This window comes from Anolis sagrei, chromosome 11, assembly GCF_037176765.1.
Source record: "Anolis sagrei isolate rAnoSag1 chromosome 11, rAnoSag1.mat, whole genome shotgun sequence".
Taxonomy (NCBI): Eukaryota; Metazoa; Chordata; class Lepidosauria; order Squamata; family Dactyloidae; genus Anolis; species Anolis sagrei.
In genome coordinates, this window is record NC_090031.1 from 9,773,875 (window position 1) to 9,790,395 (window position 16,521).

Consider the following 16,521-nt stretch of genomic DNA (forward strand, 5'->3'; position numbering starts at 1 on the left):
AGAGGCTGCAGACGGTGTGATCAGGTCTGGGTTTGTTCAGGGCTCAGACTCTAAGTATGCTTAGAGATTTATTAGACTCTCAAAACAGAGTGACCTTAACTCTTTGTTATGAGAGAGGCTGCAGACGGTGTGATCAGGTCTGGGTTTGTTCAGGGCTCAGACTCTAAGTATGCTTAGAGATTTATTAGACTCTCAAAACAGAGTGACCTTAACTCTTTGTTATGAGAGAGGCTGCAGACGGTGTGATCGGGTCTGGGTTTGTTCAGGGCTCAGACTCTAAGTATGCTTAGAGATTTATTAGACTCTCAAAACAGAGTGACCTTAACTCTTTGTTATGAGAGAGGCTGCAGACGGTGTGATCAGGTCTGGGTTTGTTCAGGGCTCAGACTCTAAGTATGCTTAGAGACTTATTAGACTCTCAAAACAGAGTGACCTTAACTCTTTGTTATGAGAGAGGCTGCAGACGGTGTGATCAGGTCTGGGTTTGTTCAGGGCTCAGACTCTAAGTATGCTTAGAGACTTATTAGACTCTCAAAACAGAGCGACCTTAACTCTTTGTTATGAGAGAGGCTGCAGACGGTGTGATCAGGCCTGGGTTTGTTCAGGGCTCAGACTCTAAGTATGCTTAGAGATTTATTAGACTCTCAAAACAGAACGACCTTAACTCTTTGTTATGAGAGAGGCTGCAGACCGTGTGATCAGGTCTGGGTTTGTTCAGGGCTCAGACTCCATTTTAGAAACAGTACAGTTTACACTTCGGTAGAGAAGTATGTTTAGAGACTTATTAGACTCTCAAAACAGAGACCGTAACTCTTTGTTGTGAGAGAGGCTACAGATTGTGTGATCAGGTCTGGGTTTGTTCAGGGCTCAGACTCCATTTTAGAAACAGTACAGTTTACACTTCAGTAGGGAAGTATGCTTAGAGACTTACTAGATTCTCAAAATAGAGACCTTAACTCTTTGTTGTGAGAGAGGCTGCAGACCGTGTGATCAGGTCTGGGTTTGTTCAGGGCTCAGACTCCATTTTAGAAACAGTACAGTTTACACTTCGGTAGAGAAGTATGTTTAGAGACTTATTAGACTCTCAAAACAGAGACCGTAACTCTTTGTTGTGAGAGAGGCTACAGATTGTGTGATCAGGTCTGGGTTTGTTCAGGGCTCAGACTCCATTTTAGAAACAATACAGTTTACACTTCAGTAGGGAAGTATGCTTAGAGACTTACTAGACTCTCAAAATAGAGACCTTAACTCTTTGTTGTGAGAGAGGCTGCAGACCGTGTGGTCAGGTCTGGGTTTGTTCAGGGCTCAGACTCCATTTTAGAAACAGTACAGTTTACACTCCAGTAGAGAAGCATGCTTAGAGACTTATTAAACTCTCAAAACAGAGACCTTAAATCTTTGTTGTGAGAGAGGCTGCAGACGGCGTGATCAGGTCTGGGTTTGTTCAGGGCTCAGACTCTTCAGTAGAGAAGCATGCTTAGAGACTTCAGTAGAAACAGATGTATGCTTAGAAGTTAGTTGGAACAGACTACAAAGTCTCTATTAGACTCTTAGAACAGACTATGGACTATTGTTTCTAAGGAAGATGCCCTGTGTTACATACACAGAGAAACTATTTAAATCCTATTGTAACTTGAGTCATAAGCAAAGTGCCTGTATGCTGTAAACATGAAGTTTTGTGAGTAAACCAACTCTGTTACTGTTAAAGAAGACTGTTTATTTTGTCTCTTGAGAGCATGATTTGAAGGCAAATATATATATTAAGGGAGAGTTGATGTTTTTTGGGCAACTTTAAGAATATTTCTGACATTCTGCTTGAATATATATGTTTTTGTGCATTGGCATATCTTTGTCCCTAGCAGTTCAAAGACATTCCTAGGTACATCGGCCTTGCAGGAATGCTGATGAATGCTATTTTTCCAAAAAGGTTGTGACTTCTAACAAAGTCCTGTGACTGGTGATTTTCCCAAAAGGTTATGAATCTCATTTTTCAAATGGTTATGGAGATTCACATTTTCCAAGAAAAAAAGGAGGGAGGAAAGAGCCACCAAGAGAGCCATGTTGCCATGGCGTCATTGTGAGGAGAATGAGCTGGAGAAGGGAGAAAGCAGGCAAGCGACCCCTGGACAAATGCCAGGTAGATCCACACTACACTTTTGATACCACTTTCAGTGGCTATGGCTCCATGTAATAAGATTCTGCTATCTGTAGGTTTGTAGGTGGGATCCCAACATCCTGTTGGAAGCAATTATTTATTTACAGTATTTATATTCCGCCCTTCTTACCCCGCAGGGGACTCAGGGCGGATTACAATGTACACGCATATGGCAAACATTCAATGCCAAAGACACACAACAGATATAGATAGACAGTCAGAGGCTATTTAACTTTTCTGGCCACCAGGGGAGCTGTCGCTTTCATCGTCCGGCTATGACACTGATGAAGTACTTCCGCATTCCCCGCATGCTTTTGCTGGAGTCTTTTTTGTGGCCTCGTAAATTAGTTAAATTAGCCTCCCCACACATAGGTGGTACCTAATTTTCCTACTTGACTGATGCAACTGTCTTTCGGGTTGCAAAGGTCAACAACAAGCTGCACCATTGGTCGGAAGCTCACTCTGACCCGGGCTGGCTTCGAACTCATGACCTTATGGTCAGAAGTGATCTTAATGCAGCTGACGCTGTCCCGGTGCTAATCATAGCAGTTAAATGGGTCTCAGACTGGATTGATGTACAGTGTGGATGTACCCATTGTACAGAGATCATTCCATCAAAGGGTCCTGAATTATGACTACAGAAAATGGTCTTGGGATGAACCTGAGAGCATTGCTTCAATGTGTCCAGCACTGTAGGCTGGCAGCAGCTCTCTGGGGTTTGGGGAAGGAGTTTTCCCAGTCCTATCTGCAGATGCCAGGGATCAGAGCTGGGTCTTCCTTCCTGCAAACCATGTACTCTGCCCCTTTTTACTATGCTACCTATTACCTGTGAATGGAGAAGGTAGGAATCCGTTTGTGTCTCTCTCTGTGCTGGTATGGCTGTACCAGGAGCTCCTACTTCATTTTCTTTCTATTGAGTGTTTGCATGTATTTCAAAGTTCCATGCATTTTTCAATAAGGTGGCTTCCCTTGATTTGCAGCCATCTGCCTATCATCATTGGGTTTTTTAGTTCCGCCCCTTTCCCCAGGATTCAGGAAGGAAAGGGAGCCATTTTAGCTCAGTCTTACAGTTGAAAGCTTAGCTATAGGATGTGAATCAGCTCCATCTGTAGAGAAGCTTCGTTTCTTATGAAATTCCAGGGGGAAACAGTTCCAAAGGACTCCAGCTGGAGAATCTACAAAACCTTGACTGGTAGGTCTACTCGGGACCCAAGAAGCAGTTTGGAGCTGGGAGTAGAGCCCACACCAGCAAAGTTTAGAAAGTAGATTGCCCAAGGAGGGGTTAAAAAGGGTTTTCCTCTTAAAGAAAAGAAACAGTTCACGAAGCCAGTTGCCTGTCCCTTGTGGACAAGATTAAGAAAGCCACCAGTTGATTCAAAGCCTTGAAGCATTTGTTTGGCCCGTTGAAGATCTGAGAAGTATTTGATTGTTTTGTTGAAGACCTAAGCAATAATAAAGGACTTTATTAAACTTTTCAAGCTTTTAAAGACTCTGTATAGGAAAATCCTTAGGGCCTCTCAGCCGAGGCACCCCGGCTTCCCGCTGGGCACAAAGAGCACGTCCTGTTCAAAAGCCAATTGCTATAGGCCCAGCGCATGACAGCACACTCTCTGTCTTCCTCTTTACACTCTTTCTGTGTCCTTCGTTGTCTTCTCTGATGGGCAGCAGCTTTCCAAAGATCTTAAATAAAGAAATGTGCTTCCCATAATCTTTTACATGAGTTGCTGGGTCCTACAACTTGCTAAACACTTAATTATGTGGGATTATCATGTGAATTATATGGCTCTAATGAGATGGAAGGCTTTCTCAGGATTGTAAGTCTTAAGAGCTGGAAGGGGATTTGGAAAGTTGTCTGGGTAAAACCAAAAGCTTAATGCCTTTACTGCGCCAATGGAGGTGTGGACCTACAATGTGTAATGCACCTCCAGCAAGGATGCAAAGGCCCAGTCTGTAACTCCAGAGTTTAAAATACATACCTGCTACTGTCACGTTGCCAGGGCTCTACCTTATTTAGGTAGAGATGAACCAAACTCCCAGTTTTATCAAACAGTTTAATTAAAACTGGGCCACAGCAACGTGTGGCAGGGGATGGCTAGTATATAATAATAACACTTTGTTTATATTCTGCCCTTCTCCCCATGGGGACTCAGAGCAGGTTACAGTGTAAACAGATACCGGAATACATTCAATGCCTTGTTACAATACAATGAGACACGCAAACACAAACAAAGGCAGAGGCTTCTCCTTTCATTTCCGGCTTTGGAGGAGGTGCTGTTCTCCTTTTCTAAGCCGAGGAGCCTGTGTTGTCACCTCCTGGTTGTGTGATCAGAATGACTGCTTGGAGTGTCTTATGCCTTTCCTGCTGAAGCGGTACCTATTTATCTATTCACATTTGCAAGTTTTCAAACTCCTAGGTCGGCAGGAGCTGGGCTAATAGTAGGAGCTCACCCTGTCTCATGGATTCAGACTGCAACTGCTGACCTTCAGATTTAACCCATTGCACCACCATGGCCTCCAAGATTGTCCTGTCAAGATAACCAAGATGAAGTGGATGACATGTAGTTATAGCAGGCATGGGCAAACTTTGGCCCTACAGGTGTTTTGGACTTCAACTCCCACAATTACTAACAGACGGTCTAAAACACTTGGAGGGCCAAAGTTTGCCCATTATCGGGATGCTTAATGGATTAATGGGGGAAAAACAGGTACAAAGTTGGCAAGGAACAGCTTTGTGGGTGTTGGCTTTCTTTGTGCCAGGTGGACCATGCTCTGGGTAGGGCTGAGTCCTCAAAACCAATTGATTCCACCAAGTCCTAAGAAGGAACCATCTTGGTGCTATAATTTTCCTACTATCTCCCCTGCTTTTGTATAGTTTACCAGCCATCCCTATCCATTCAGCTGCAACCATTTTGTCTTGACTACAGTCCTGAATCTTCTCATGCTGTTGAGTTAGCCAAAATGGATGGTAACAACCCCTTCTGCTTTTCTTCCTCTGTCTACCCAATCTTCTCCTATCTTCCTTTTGTTTCTGTTTCTCTCCTGCCCGCTCGTTGCCCATCTCTCCTCTAGCAAACAGCAGAACGCCTCCAAATCGAAATCAGTGTGGGAGCAGAGGACCAGTCAGATACGGATGCACAATTTCCGGACCAGCTGTGAAGCCTTGTACAGTGAGTTGGACCCAGAAGAAAGAGTGCGCTATGCGACCAACCTCCACATCAGGCCAGATATGAAAACGCACTTGGATCGGCCCTTGGTGGTTGAGCCTCGGAGCAACGGGCGAAGCAACAACAACATCAATAAGCTAAGTCCCAGTGATGTGCAAGAGGGAGAGGAGCAACCCAAAGCCCCCCCAACCGAAGGCACAGAAGGGCCACGGAAGCATCATCGGCACCGAGAGAAAGACAAGGCAGGGGAGCACGAGAAGAGCCACACGGCCAAGGAGGAGAATGGGGACACTGGCCAGAACCATAAAGAGGAACGCCGCCGACCCCACCGGAGCCACAGCAAAGAGGGTGAAGGTTGTGGGAAGGAAGGGAAAAGTGAGCGGAACCGAGGCCAGGATGGAGGGAGACGCCATCACCGGCGGGGCTCTGTGGAGGAAGGAGCCGAGAGGGAGCATCGCCGTCACCGGGGTCACCGCCACTCGGCTGAGCACCAAGCCAAAGAAGGCAACGGAGGCATCAACGGGGCCAAGACGGAGCGCCGCTCGCGTCACAGAGGAGGGTCCAGACCTGGGAACCGAGAGGGAGACCCAAGCTCCAAAGGTGAAGGCGCGGAAGAGCCCCACAGAAGGCACAGGATGCGTCAAAAGGCGCTCTCAACCTACGAGTCAGTAGACAAGGAGAACGGGGAAAAGGAGAGTGAGGCAGTGGAGAAAGAGCTGAGGAACCATCAGCCCAGGTGAGTCAGGAGACAGAGAATGGAGAAAGCTTCTTAGTTTGACTTCCTCCTGCATTCATATCCCTGTCTGAATAAACTATCATTTATAAATTTGGGTATATACCATATATACTAGAGTATAAGCCAAGTAGGGCCTTCCCAACAGAACTCAAAACACAAGTAGGTCCGTAAGAGAGAATTACAGTCCTTAAGTGAATTGTCCCATCGCTCTTCTGGAATCAGGCTTAGGAAGTGGTTTAGGGAGCTGGGTATGTTTAGCTTGGAGAAGAGATGGTTGTGAATACATAGGACAGTGGTTCTCAAGATGTGGGTCTCCAGATGTTTTGGCCTTGAACTCCCAAAAATCCTAACAGCTGGTAAACTGGTTGGGATTTCTGGAAGTTGTAGGCCAAAACACAGGTTGAGAACCACTGACATAGGAGGTCATCCAAATATGTTTTCCGCCTGGGCTAAAGAAGTTATGGAAAGGGTTGCCAGAGATGAATTGTTTCTTCATCTCCACTCTTCTGTATCCCAGGGAAGGTCACCATGAGATGGAGTCTGGTGGGAGCGTGACCATTGCCCCTCTCCACACTTTGCCCAGCACTTGCCTGCAAAGGGTGCCGGAGCAGCCGGAAGATGCCGACAACCAGAAGAACGTCACCCGCATGGCTCAGCCGTCTCTGGAGAAGTCGACCGGTGTGAACATTCCCGTCACTGTCACGGCCCCTGCTGGGGATGCTGCCGTCATACCAAGTGAGTTCCTCTGGGGCAGAAAGTTGACCTATTCACGTCAGGTTGTTTGTCCATCTCGGAGGGAACTGAAGCATATAGGTGTGTTTTCTACTCGTTGATTTCTGTGGTCAACTTAATGGCCCAGTAATTTCTCTTTCTTAATGCCAGGTATAACATAAAATGCTAGGCATGGTATAAGCAATCAATGATGCACATGTAATTAATCAAGTAACACATTTGTTGGAGGATGTTGGTCAGTTTGGTTATAAAATCCTTGACTTTAATGAATCCTCATTTGTGCCAATACTGCAGTGAACAACGTTGAATTTGAAACCAAAATTGAAGAGAAGAAGGACATGGATGTGGACAATGACTTGACAGAAAATAGACCAAAACCAATCTTGCCTTATAGTTCCATGTTCATCTTAAGCCCTACTAACCCGTAAGTCATCTCTGCTGCTTTTCTTCTACTGTGTCTGGACTCGGTTTCTTAGATCTCAGAGCCTGGGAGCTCTTCCTTGGGCTCTAGCTTGAGAGAAGGGACCTCAAAAGGAAAGCACTGTTCTGACATGTTTTGGTCCCAAATATATTTGCCCAGTCCCACTTTTTTTGGTCCTTTTAACTGGAGATGTTAGGATCTGAACTTGGAACGTTCTCCTTGCAATGGTGAGATATATCTATGAAGAAATCTTTCAGCTCCTTCTTGAATCCCTGTTTCCTCAGATATAGGTACATATCTTAGGGAGTTATCCTTGGTTGGACCTCTTCCTCCATCCATGGACCTTGGTGGGTTGACTGAACCTCCATGACAGCCAGTACCCATAGTCTTCTATCTAAAGAAGCTTGTTCCATTTTAATGTCCAACAATGTCCTGCAGTGACACTACCTTTCAGGAGCATCAAGGAACCTTAGGATGTGTCCAACTGTTCAAAGACATGGACAGAAACAATTGTAAAGTGAGGTGGAACAGTGATGAACTCTCAGAAGCCATTAGGTCCATAGGCCCAGAAGTGTTGGTTGTTGACATCACTCATCCATGTTTGGGTAGGACATTGCTCTACTGAGATCTTCAAGAGCAAACAGCTCTTCCTTTGCTTCATCCATTATAGAATCCGCCGCCTGTGTCACTACATTGTGAACATGCGCTACTTTGAGATGGTCATCCTCATGGTCATAGCCCTCAGCAGCATTGCATTGGCAGCAGAAGACCCCGTCCAAGCTGAGTCTCCAAGGAATGAGGTGAGGGATCAAACACTCCTCGAGGGTCACTATATTGAAATGTTGATACTCAGCTTCCCATCAGGGTCTATCAAGAACAGGACAGAACATACGAAAGTTCCCATTCCTACACATATACTCGAGTATAAGCCAAGTTTCTCAGCCTTTTTTTAGGCTGAAAAAGCCTTCCTCGGCTTATACTCGAGTCAAAGTTATTTATCATTTTACTCTATAATTATAATTATTTTTATTACATTTATTATTTTACTCTGTTTATTATTATTTACATTATTTTACTCTATTATTAATTTATTATTTTACTCTATTTATTATTATTATCATTATTACATTTACATTATTTGACTCTATTATTATTACATTTATTATTTTACTCTATTTATTAATGTTCTTATTATGTTGATTATTATTATTATTATTATTATTATTATTATTATTATTATTATTACATGGTGGTTTGAGCATTGCATTAGGTTATCTCAAATTCCTGTACCCACCTTTTAACTTCAAAATTTCTTTCTGTTCCAATTTCAGGCCCTCAAGTACCTGGATTATATATTTACAGGTGTCTTTACCTTTGAGATGGTGATAAAGGTAAGAATCTTCCTTGGGTGTTCTGGTTTTCCTCAAAAGTTTACTCAAAGAGCCAGGCCTTTGCTTTTTTCGGAGGGAGGGGGCCGATCTAATATCCCTGGGAAGGGAGTTCCATAGCTGGGGGGCCGCCACTGAGAAGGCCCTGTCCTTTGTTCCTGCCAATCACACTTGCATCAAAAGCAGTGAGTACAGTTTGGACTTCAGTGCAGGAATGTTATGCTTAGAGACTTATTAGACTGTCAAAACAGAGAGACCTTGACTCTTTGTTATAAGAGAGGTTGCAGACCATGTGATCAGGTTTGGGTTTATTCAGGGCTCAGACTCCATTTTAGAAACAGTGCAGTTTACATTTCAGTAGAGAAGTATGCTTAAAGATTTATTACACTCTCAAAACAGAGAGACCTTAACTCTTTGTTATCAGAGAGGCTGCAGACCATGTGAACAGTTCTGGGTTTGTTCAGGGCTCAGACTCCATTTTAGAAACAGTACAGTTTACATTTCAGTAGAGAAGTATGCTTAGAGATTTATTAGACTGTGAAAACAGAGAGACCTTAACTCTTTGTTATCAGAGAGGCTGCAGTCCGTGTGATCAGGTCTGGGTTTGTTCAGGGTTCAGACTCCATTTTAGAAACAGTACAGTTTACATTTCAGTAGAGAAGTATGCTTAGGGATTTATTACACTCTCAAAACAGAGAGACCTTAACTCTTTGTTATGAGGAGGCTGCAGACTGTGTGGTGAGATCTGGGTTTGTTCAGGGCTCAGACTCCATTTTAGAAACAGTGCAGTTTACACTTCAGTTGAGAAGTATGCTTTGAGACTTATTAGACTCTCAAAACAGAGAGACCTTAACTCTTTGTTATGAGGGAGGCTGCAGACTGTGCGATGAGATCTGGGTTTGTTCAGGGCTCAGACTCCATTTTAGAAACAGTGCAGTTTACACTTCAGTAGAGAAGTATGCTTAGAGACTTATTAGACTCTCAAAACAGAGAGATCTTAACTCTTTGTTATGAGGGAGGCTGCAGACCGTGTGATCAGGTATGGGTTTGTTCAGGGCTCAGACTCCATTTTAGGAACAGTACAGTTTACATTTCCGTAGAGAAGTATGCTTAGAGATTTATTACACTCTCAAAACAGAGAGACCTTAACTCTTTGTTATGAGGAGGCTGCAGACTGTGTGGTGAGATCTGGGTTTGTTCAGGGCTCAGACTCCATTTTAGAAACAGTGCAGTTTACACTTTGATAGAGAAGTATGCTTAGAGATTTATTAGACTCTCAAAACAGAGAGACCTTAACTCTTTGTTGTGAGAGAAACAGCAGACCATGTGATCAGCTCTGGGTTTGTTCAGGGCTCAGACTCCATTTTAGAAACAGTACTGTTATACTTCAGTAGAGAAGTATGCTCAAAGATTTATTCGACTCTCAAAACATAGAGACCTTAACTCTTTGTTATGAGAGAGGCTGCAGACTGTGTGATGAGATCTGGAATTGTTCAGGGCTCAGACTCCATTTTAGAAACACTTCGATAGGGAAGTATGCTTAGAGATTTATTAGACTCTCAAAACAGAGAGACCTTAACTCTTTGTTATGAGAGCCTGATCAGGTCTGGGTTTGTTCCTGATTGTGAGAGCTGTTCAGCAGTGGAACTCTCTGCCCCGGAGTGTGGTGGAGGCTCCTCCTTTGGAAGCTTTTAAACAGAGGCTGGATGGCCATCTGTCAGGGGTGATTTGAATGCAATATTCCTGCTTCTTGGCAGGGGGTTGGACTGGATGGCCTATGGGGTCTCTTCCAACTCTTTGATTCTATGATTCTACGATTCTATGTTCAGGGCTCAGACTCCATTTTAGAAACAGTGCAGTTTACACAGTTTACACTTCAGTAGAGAAGTAGGCTTAGATACTTATTTGACTCTCAAAACAGAGAGATCTTAACTCTTTGTTATGAGAGAGGCTGCAGACCGTGTGATGAGATCTGGGTTTGTACAGGGCTCAGACTCCATTTTAGAAACAGTGCAGTTTACACTTCAGTAGAGAAGTATTCTTAGAGACTTACTAGACTCTCAAAACAGAGAGACCTTAACTCTTTGTTATCAAATTTTTCACACTGAGAACGCAAATTCTCACGGCTTCCAATGTCTTCTACTCTACCATTCTTTTCTCCAAAGATGATTGACCTGGGTCTCCTTCTTCACCCTGGTTCCTACTTCCGTGACCTCTGGAACATTCTGGATTTTATTGTGGTCAGTGGAGCTCTTGTTGCCTTCGCCTTTTCGTAAGTCGTTCTTCTTTTATTTATGGGTTGGGACTTCTCAAAAGTGGAGAAAGTGGGGCATCACTGAGTCGGAAGCAATCCAACCTTGAATATCCCACATATCTCACTTCCCCGAATGAGGGTGTTGCAAGTAAAGAGATGTGAGCAAGAGCAGATCTAGGCTATAATTGGAAGAATATTAAAAAGTATTCTTGGAAAACTTGTAGAGAAACAGCGGAGATAGGAATTCTGGGCTGATGAGCATCCCAAAAATATGAAAAGGACACTTTCTATGCTATTTTCGGCACAAAAGCGCCAGGTAGAAAATTTTGCACAGAATCAGTCCAAAATTACAAAATAATACCTGCATTGTTTTTCAAAGACTTACTCAGAGTGAGAAGGAAAATGGCTAAAATTACTTCTTGAGAGTTGCAGTTCAACACTGGCTGTTGTCGATCTCTATTCTAATTGCTGTCACTCTCGTTGCTTTGCAAGAATGAGCAGACTGCAGACGATTCCCTTGGAACCTGACAGTCCCTCGTGGGAAACTAAGGAGCATGGCAACATGTAGCAAACCTTTCTTTTTCCCATAAAGGGATGAGTGAGTCAGAAGCTTTGACATTTCGAAAAGCACTGAACAGGTTCACGAGTGCAAAATATATTTGGGAGGCTTTTTAGAGTTCGAACACCAACTTTGTGGCAGAAACCAGAGTCGCTGACGACGGTGTGCACTTTACTGTTGTTGTTGTTGTTTCCTTTCAATTATTCAAGCTGTGGAAAACTTCCAACGCAGTACTTGTAGGTGTTCAAACAACACTTTAAGCTTAATGTGTTGTCGAAGACTTTCATGGCTGAAATCACTAGGTTGCTATGAATTTTTCGGCCTGTATGGCCATGTTCCAGAAGCATTCTCTCCTGACGTTTCGCCTGCATCTATGGCAGGCCTCCTCAGAAATTGTGAGGTCTGTTGGAAACTAGGCAAGTGAGGTTTATATTTATTTATGACATTTACGACATTTATATGCCACCTTCTCACCCCGAAGGGGACTCAGAGTGGCTTACAAGGTATATAGACATACAATATATTATATTATACATTTACGACATTTATATGCCGCCCTTCTCACCCCAAAGGATGAGATACAAGGTATATATACATACAATATATTATATTCTACATTTACGACACTTACGACAATATATTATACATTTACGACATTTATATGCCGCCCTTCTCACCCCGAAGGGGACTCAGAGTGGCTTACAAGGTATATATACATACAATATATTATATTATACATTTACGACATTTATATGCCGCCCTTCTCACCCCGAAGAGGACTCAGAGTGGCTTACAAGGTATATATACATACAATATATTATATTATACATTTACGACATTTATATGCTGCCCTTCTCACCCCGAAGAGGACTCAGAGTGGCTTACAAGGTATATATACATACAATATATTATATTATACATTTACGACATTTATATGCCGCCCTTCTCACCCCGAAGGGGACTCAGAGTGGCTTACAAGGTATATATACATACAATATATTATATTATACATTTACGACATTTATATGCCACCCTTCTCACCCCGAAGAGGACTCAGAGTGGCTTACAAGGTATATATACATACAATATATTATATTATACATTTACGACATTTATATGCCGCCCTTCTCACCCCGAAGGGGACTCAGAGTGGCTTACAAGGTATATATACATACAATATATTATATTATACATTTACGACATTTATATGCCGCCCTTCTCACCCCGAAGAGGACTCAGAGTGGCTTACAAGGTATATATACATACAATATATTATATTATACATTTACGACATTTATATGCCGCCCTTCTCACCCCGAAGAGGACTCAGAGTGGCTTACAAGGTATATATACATACAATATATTATATTATACATTTACGACATTTATATGCCGCCCTTCTCACCCCGAAGGGGACTCAGAGTGGCTTACAAGGCATATATACATACAATATATTATATTATACATTTACGACACTTACGACAATATATTATATATTTACGACATTTATATGCCGCCCTTCTCATCCCGAAGGAGACTCAGAGTGGCTTACAAGGTATATATACATACAATATATTATATTATACATTTACGACACTTACGACAATATACATTTGCGACGTTTATATGCCGCCCTTCTCACCCCGAAGACGACTCAGAGTGGCTTACAAGGTATATATACATACGATATATTATATGATTAGCATAGTACAATATCAGTATTAAATATTACTATATTGTACAATACCCTTATATTGTAATATTATTAGTAATATTGCATGTAATATAAATATATAATTATACTATTATATTATCAGGACCCCCCGGTGGCGCAGTGGGTTAAAGCACTGAGCTGCTGAACTTGTTGACTGAAAGGCTGCAGGTTCAAATCCAGGGAGTGGTGTGAGCACCCTCTGTTAGCCCCAGCTTCTGCCAACCTAGCAGTTGGAAAACATGCAAGTGTGAGTAGATCAATAGGTACCACTCCGGCGGGAAGGTAACGGCGCTCCTTGCAGTCATGTTGGCCACATGACCTAGGAGGTGTTTGCGGATAACACTGGCTCTATATAAATATAAATATATAATTATAATATTATATTATTATTAGTATTATATTATATTATATTATATTATATTATTATATTGCATTCCATTATAATCTGTGGAATTTTATATCTGTGGAATAATGTCCAGGGTGGAAGAAAGTACTCTAGTCTGTTGGAGGCAAATGTAAATGTTGCCATTGGCCATTTTGATTAGCACTGATAGCTTTGCAGCTTCAAAGCCTGGCTGCTTTCTACCTGGGGGAATCCTTTGTTGGAAGGTGCTAACTGGCCTTGATTGTTTCATGTCTGGAATTCCCCTGTTTTCTGTGTGTTTTTCTTTATTTACTATCCTCATTTTGGATTTTTTAAAAAATACTGCTCGCCAGATTTTTTATGTTTTCCTCCAAGAGAGAATGCTTCTGAAACATGACCATATGGGGGCTCTGGTGTCTGTCTGAAATGACTTGAAAGTACACAACAACAACAACAACAACAACAACAACAACAATCCTATCCCATCAGCCAAAAGCCAAGAGCCCCCGGTGGGTGCAGTGGGTTAAACTCCTGTGCCGACAGGACTGAAGACCGACAGGTCACAGGTTCAAATCCGGGGAGAGGCGGTTGAGCTCCCTTTATCAGCTCCAGCTCCTCATGCGGGGACATGAGAGAAGCCTCCCACAAGGATGATAAAACATCAAATCATCCCAGCGTCCCCTGGGCAACGTCCTTGCAGAGCAATTGTCTTTCTAGTCCAGCATTTTCACTAAGTGTAGTGATCCTAAAAATGATGGTCCGTGGATTGGTGGGACGTACATGAGCTGTTGACTGCCAGTCCAAGGCAACTTTTCAGGGAGAAAAACACGGGCAAAAATTAAGATGCAAATCCCTGGTCCGTTGAAGGTGGAAACACACCAGTCCATTTCGTCCCGTAGCCGAAGAATCGTGAGCCTCACAAATGTCACAATCACGCGGAGTTCGGTTTCACGTTTCCCCACTCCGAAACCAACCTCAAACTTGGTATTGTCGAAGGCTTTCATGGCCAGAATCACTGGGTTGTTGTAGGTTTTTTCGGGCTATATGGCCATGTTCTAGAGGCATTTCTCCTGACGTCTACAAACGCAGCATGCCCCAAACACGAATCAAGGAACATGAAAGGCACTGCAGACTCCTTCAACCAGAGAAGTCAGCCATAGCAGAGCACCTGATGAACCAGCCTGGACACAGCATATGATTTGAGAACACAGAAATGCTGGATCACTCCAACGACCACCATTTCAGACTACACAGAGAAGTCGTTGAAATACACAATTTCAACAGAAAGGAGGAAACCATGAAAATGAACAAAATCTGGCTACCAGTATTAAAAAAAAACTCTAAAATTAGAACAGAGAGGAAACAAACAAGGACATCTAATCACCTCTCAATAAAAGATTGCTCCAGGCACTGCCAGGCAATCAAATGCTAATCAAGATGGTCAGTTGAAACATTCACACCTAGCTCCAGCAGACAAGAGTCCTTTGTCCCACCCTGGTCATTCCACAGATATATAAACCCAATTTTCCTCGTTCCAACAGACCTCATTACCTCTGAGCAGAGGCAGCCCTAAGTAATTTTCAATGGTAAGCAAACAGTATTTTGGTGCCCACCCCCAACCAATCACTATATATATATATATATATATATATATATATATATATATATATATACCGTAAAAACCAGGGTACTAGATGACTTTTTAGGCATATAAAACTTTAGAAAATTTTGGGGGTCGTCTAGTACCCCGGGTAGAAAATTAAAATAAAATAAAATAACAATAAAATTACCGGACTTGCTCATGGAGGTCTTCTGGGCAGGCTCCCCATCCTTCCTGCCTTCTTTGCACAGGCCTCTCCTTTGTTGGCGGCAGAGCTGCTCAGGCTGCGCTGCTCAAGTCGAGAATCGCGAAGCCTGGCTAGGAAAGAGTGCTGCTTAGGGCACATTCCTTCCGAGCCAGGCCTTGCGATTCTCGCGTCTTCTCCCACAAGACAACGTTGTCTTGTGGGAGAAGACGCGAGAATCGCGAGGCCTGGCTCGGAAGGAATGCACCCTAAGCAGTGCTCCTTCCTAGCCAGGTCTCTCAAAAATCGTGAAGCCTGGCTAGGAAGGAGCACTGCTTAGGCCACTCTCCTTCCTAGCCAGGCCTCGCGATTCTCGCGTCTTCTCCCGCGAGACAACATTGTTTCGCGGAAGAAGACGCAACAATCGCGAAGCCTGGCTCAGAAGGAATGTGACTAAGCAGCGCTCCTTCCTAGCCAGGCCTCCTGAAAATCACAAAGCCATATGTGGGAGCTCCTCAAGAGTGCCCCCCCAGATGTGCGCTCTACGCAAAAGCGTAATTTGCATACCGTCTTGGGCCGCCTCTGCCCCTCCGAACGTATTCTCCCCTACGAACCATCAAGATTACTAAGATCGTCTGGAGGGGCCCTGCTCTCGGTCCCGCCGGCCTCACAAGCGCGGCTGGTGGGGACGAGGGACAGGGCCTTCTCGGTAGTGGCCCCACGACTCTGGAACTCTCTCCCGCCAGAGGTTAGAACCGCCCCAACAATCCTGACATTCAGGAAACAGGTGAAGTTGTGGTTATGGAGACAGGCCTTCAAAGAATGAGGCAATGATCTTGATGGAAGATGGTGTATATTCGATTTTAGTATGACGACTGACCACTGTAGTTTTAAATATATGTGCTTTTTTAATGTTGTAATGTGTATTTTGACATTTTACCGATTGTATGTGTTTTTATGGTTAGAAACCGGGCTGAGTCCCTCTTATGAGGTGAGAAGCTCGGTATATAAAACTTTTAAATAAATAAATAAATAAATGCAGGCAAAACGTCAGGAGAGAATGCCTCTAGAACATGGCCATATAGCCCGAAAAAACCTACAACAACCCAACCTCAAACTTTGCAATGCTGCTTCTGAGCTGATCAATTTTCCCAAGGACGCCGAGGGAACGATGCCTTTCCTTGGTGACATGGATCCGAATGTTTGTTTTTGGTATGCACGTACACTGTTTTCTCACTCGGGAAGGGGCT

General features: G+C 43.4%; 1 protein-coding gene across 9 annotated transcripts in view; it reads left to right on the top strand.

Moving 5' to 3' along the window:
* CACNA1B (calcium voltage-gated channel subunit alpha1 B) overlaps positions 1–16,521 on the top strand; it is a 353,504-nt gene that overhangs the window by 242,768 nt on the left and 94,215 nt on the right. For all 9 annotated transcript variants that reach the window (XM_067471871.1, XM_067471870.1, XM_067471872.1 and 6 more), the window contains 6 exons: positions 5,225–6,055; positions 6,573–6,790; positions 7,082–7,211; positions 7,879–8,008; positions 8,540–8,599; positions 10,762–10,868. In XM_067471871.1, the coding sequence (XP_067327972.1) occupies positions 5,225–6,055; positions 6,573–6,790; positions 7,082–7,211; positions 7,879–8,008; positions 8,540–8,599; positions 10,762–10,868 (1,476 nt within the window). The remainder of the gene's footprint in view (positions 1–5,224; positions 6,056–6,572; positions 6,791–7,081; positions 7,212–7,878; positions 8,009–8,539; positions 8,600–10,761; positions 10,869–16,521) is intronic.